At 42.1% G+C, this 4,644-nt stretch overlaps 1 protein-coding gene across 2 annotated transcripts in view; it reads right to left on the bottom strand.

The window, feature by feature from the left end:
- The window catches only part of TRAFD1 (TRAF-type zinc finger domain containing 1), an 11,053-nt gene that overhangs the window by 4,578 nt on the left and 1,831 nt on the right, over positions 1-4,644 (bottom strand). Inside the window, exons 1-5 of one of the 2 annotated variants that reach the window (XM_019621053.2) lie at positions 4,233-4,629; positions 3,029-3,164; positions 2,902-2,955; positions 1,405-1,807; positions 23-289 (exon numbers count right to left, since the gene is read on the bottom strand). In XM_019621053.2, the coding sequence (XP_019476598.1) occupies positions 23-289; positions 1,405-1,807; positions 2,902-2,955; positions 3,029-3,164; positions 4,233-4,276 (904 nt within the window). In that variant the 5' untranslated portion in view covers positions 4,277-4,629. Of the gene's footprint in view, positions 1-22; positions 290-1,404; positions 1,808-2,901; positions 2,956-3,028; positions 3,165-4,232; positions 4,630-4,644 lie in introns of those variants that run through there. The other variant, XM_019621054.2, reaches the window with a different exon arrangement.

The following is a 4,644-nucleotide window of genomic DNA, read 5'->3' as shown; positions in this document are numbered from 1 at the left end:
AAAAAACAGCATTTATACTTACGTTTCATGTGGTTTGAAGTGTTCAAAGACAGTAAAGAGTCATAAGGAAAGATATTTGAGTTGTCTGTTTCAGTGGGACTAGAAGATGGCACGAACTCTTTGGCATAGTGGTTTTCCCAGACGTCCCTGTGAATCTCTGCTGCAGTATTATTGCGAGGATTATTCTCGTTCTGAAGGCTAAGAGCCAACATGTGGTCTAAATTGGCATTCTGCTCTTCATAAAGTGAGTTAGTGTTTTTATTTCTCTCCAGCTGCTCCAGTCCATACTCTTCAAAAGACGAATATAAATTTTAGGTAATGTTAAAACTGCAACAATTACTTAAGCACATTATTCTAGTTCAACCAAGAGGATTTCACATGTGGACACTCATGGAATTCAGTATTTCAAAGCCTAGGACACTCCCTGTATAAAATGGGGAAGAAGAAAAACATTCATCCTATTTTTGTTTGTAACAACCGAAAAGAGGAGAAAAGAAAAAAGTTGTTCCTCTTACACAAGCTAAGGAGAGAAGTTCTGTATCTTACCTTGTGAACAAGGTTCAATTCTAATACTGTCATCTACTCCTTCCTGAAGGCTGGAACTTTTCAACCTTGTCTCTTTAATATATGAGTGGGAAAACTAATTCCTTTTAATGATACTACATTTGACAAATGGGGATTATACACATACAGAAGAAAAAGCTTGCACATGTATGAAAATGTTATTATGAACATTCTTTAGAATTCAGCACAAGTGGACAAGTTACAGTTCTCCAAGCATTTAGCTTCATTAACTAACCCCAGAAGTTATTTCTGCAAGCCAGGCAGTCTTCTATGGCAAAGACTGTAACATAGTACTTTGCAGTGTTAAACCCTCCGAGTGACCCCAACAGAAAGCAGAGCACACGTCCAGCAGAGAGCTCATGGAAAGGGCATGTCTTAAATGTGACACGACTCTCTGCACGTGGAGGTGGGAGATTAGAGGCTTATGAGCAAGCAGAGGCATTTATAATAGTCTCAGCTATGTCCAGACAGGCTATTACTGCAGAAATGCTCAGTGCTATACATGTGAACCACATACAGATCTTACCAAGCCTTCTACTTAAAGGAAGAGGGGAGTTGCTAAATAAAAATCAAAAGATTTTGAAGTGAGTAAACAACTCCAGTGTCATTTTTAAGGTAGATACTTCTTGAGGTGTTAGCACAGGCAATATACTGGGCTTTCGTCACACCAGCTATCTCAGAAGTCCTCCATTTAAGTTTATACTTTTGCAGCTCTGTTCCACATAGTGCCACACTCATTGCCTCCAAGCTTTTCTTACTTAGTTTCACATAAATCTTTCACTTGGACCACTAGGCAAACATCAGATTAAAAATGAGTTATTGCTTTCATCTATACCTTACCTTGATTTTGATTTCTTTGTGTTCTGGAAACATTTCTTCTGCTAATGTCCTTAAGTGTTCTGTCTCCTGCACAGTTGCTATAGATCTGCCTTTCTAGTGCCCTGGGCATTCTCCACAAAGGCCCAGCACAGTTATCTGATCTTAGCTGGTTTCTAATGTCTCCAAGGGCACGCAGACCTGCATCCTCTCCCTCAAAGCGAGGCACTGTTTTGCTTACTCGCTTCACCTCTTTCCCACAGACTTGGGGATGCTCTTTCAGATCTTTTACCATTACGTTAAGGCCACAACCATTACACATCTCAGTCCTAGCTCCACAGTAACTTTCATGATCCTGAAGCTTATTGAAAGTAAGCTGGATGTCACAATGCTGGCAGACTGCAGGACGCAAAGGGCACGCCAATGTCTAAAAAAAGAAGAAGGGATTATTCTTCACACATGGAAGACGGAGGCAAAGGTAGATGGAGGTTCTCACTTTACTTAAGTTGAGCTTGCTATTGTTTCTTTAGCTAGATACAAAGCTACACTGAAGAGCAGCCTGAAATAAAATACTACACAAGAAACATAAGAACGATACATTGAATAACCTGTGTAGTCAGAAAGCTGTCAGCTGAAGCACTACCAGTATCCAAAGCATTCCTTTTACATCTGGAATGCTTTAACAGCTGATTTACATAGTGCTTTTTAAAGTTAGTTTTTAAGAAACATTCTTCACAACCACATTTAAAAGACATATTAGTGTGTGTTAAACCAGGGAGCAGACTTGCAGCACGTTTCCCACTCGCTCTTTACCCTACACTGAAGCTAAACACGTATTAAATACATGTTATAATTGAAGATGCTGCAACAACACATCACCACTTTGCAAATAAAAGTACTTCACAAACCTCCAGCATAAACTACTTGCAGTGTTTTGGACTGGATGTATCTTCAAAGACAAAAACTGTTTTATTTCCTCACCAATAAGCAGATCTGCATGGCACTTCCAGAGCTGTCTTTCACTGAGCCCGAAGGAAAATAAATAAAGGAATTTATAGCAAGGCTGGTGTGGCAGCAGAGAACTGCATGCAGTAACCCCAAAAAATCCCACTGTGCTCCAGGGCAGTTTATTTCACAAGGTTTTTTAAAAATGTCTGTTTGGACACAAGTTATTGAAACTCAAAACAATAGCAGCAGATACAAAAATGAATAACATGAATGGATATATATATATTTTTTTAAGTTAATAATTGTATTCTGTACTTCTGAGGTTCTTTGCCATTTTTCATCTTGATCACTAATAATGATCAAATTACTAATTATCATAGATAATGCTTTGATAGGAAGGCTTGAGCAAGCAGTTTCCCACAGCTTCTTCCAGAGAAGTTGAATTTAGAAAGCATTAAATAAAAGGGATGCAGACTGGAATCCAGGTCTTGGCTGACAGAAGGACTCTAGGAACAGCATTTGGAAGTACTTTGCAGAATCTCCCAAGTGTGTGTAAATATAAGGTACACCAACCTCGTGATCCTCCAAGAGGCTTTTTTCAACCTTCATACTGCACTTGCAGGTAACCTACAATAAACAGACCTCATTAGATCAGATGCCACAGAAATCAGCAACTTTAGGGGAGAAGTGTTGCCATCACCTGCACATGTTCAGAATCAATGTGGTTCTTCATCTCAGCCTTTGGGACTGATTCATTGCAATAATGGCAGACTTCAAGATTTCTGCTACAGTGGATTTCATGAATGGTGAAGTTAGCAGCAGGAATATTCTTTTTGCTATGAGAAAATCACAGAGAATTTCTCAGAAAACAACCTGACAACAATTTTAAGTAATTGCTTACAAAGAAAAACTCCTAAGAAAGTTTTCTACAATTTTCCTGTTTAGAGAGCCAAGAAACTAAAGAGAAAGACAAGCCCAACCATGTTCCTATGTAGTTCACATTGTGAATGTATATATTGTGCAGAGGTCACAATTTATCTTAAGGCAGCATAAAAGTTCAAAGTTGATCCATTTCCTCTTGTGAAAGAAAAATATAGCAGTATACACAGGTTATCACCAACTTCAACAGACTTATCTGAAAAAATAAAAGTTTCCTCCCAAAAACAACTTGGATCTAAGATGTCCAATACTGCTCTGCTTGGAAAAATTAAATAACCAACTCTGTTATGCCGGATCTTTACCTTCACTGCCGACTGCTTTTTGTCCTTCTCTGCCACAAAGGAAAAACACTGCAGGTGTGCAGTTTTCTCCTTTGTCAGGCACCAATAAGTGAAAAGCAGTGTGATCCAGCAGCAGTGTGTGAAACTTCTGGCACTAGGCTAACATTACAAGAAACTGTTCAGATTTCAATGTCTCTCTTAGAAAAAAAAAAAAAAAGCGTGTTTGTTCAGCTGCTTGTATTTAATATGCAACTTCTGAAAACTACACTGTTATCAGTAAACTATGACCAATGCTGGAGCTCCTGAAGATTGCTAGCTTATCAAAGAGACACAAATGCCACATCAACATGTATATACTATTTTTATATCCCTGCCTCCTTAAAACATGTGTCAAGAAAAGCTTTGAATCACATCCTCTGTGTCTACCTCACTGCAAATCAAGCCTTTGTTTTTACTGGACTGCTGTGGTAGCTGCCTGGTAATTCAGGAACTCAAGTAATGGTTGGAAAAACTGCTTTATAAGCCATTAATACTTGAAGGGGGGGAGGGGGAGAGGGAAGGGGAAGAAAAAACAGTTTCTAGAAAGAGTTGTTCGTTGACTCATGGCTTCTAACATTTCGTAGCACCCCAAGGCGATGTTACCACCCACTCCATCCCACCCCGCCGCCAGGTCCCGGCCTTTACCAGTTGCCACACAGCTGGGTCTGCACCTCCGTGACTGCAGCCATGGCCGCGCTCCGCCCGGGAATCGAAAGCGACAACAACACGGGCAGTTTCACTTCTGCTCGCTGCGGAGCCGCCCCCAATGGCTGCGCTCCCAGCAGCCGCTCCGGAGCTCTGCCCGGCCCGGCACTTTGCGCTCAGCGATCCGTCCCGGGGCACCGCGCCTCGGAGGCGGCCAGCGCCTCCTTCTTTCAGCTCCGGACCGGGACAGTCCGCGCCTCGCGGGACGGCAAGGAGAGCCCCGCTCACCGCAGCGGCGCAGGACGGCGAAAAAGCGACGAGGGAAGCGGCCCGGCAGGAGTTAACGCTCAGCGCGCACCTCAATCCGCCGACGCCGGGCCCGGCCCCGCGCTTCCTACCGGCCTCTTCGCGC

Source organism: Meleagris gallopavo, chromosome 17 (genome assembly GCF_000146605.3).
Source record: "Meleagris gallopavo isolate NT-WF06-2002-E0010 breed Aviagen turkey brand Nicholas breeding stock chromosome 17, Turkey_5.1, whole genome shotgun sequence".
Classification (NCBI taxonomy): Eukaryota; Metazoa; Chordata; class Aves; order Galliformes; family Phasianidae; genus Meleagris; species Meleagris gallopavo.
The sequence above is the reverse complement of the archived record's forward strand: the minus strand, read 5'-3'. Positions and strand labels throughout refer to the sequence as shown.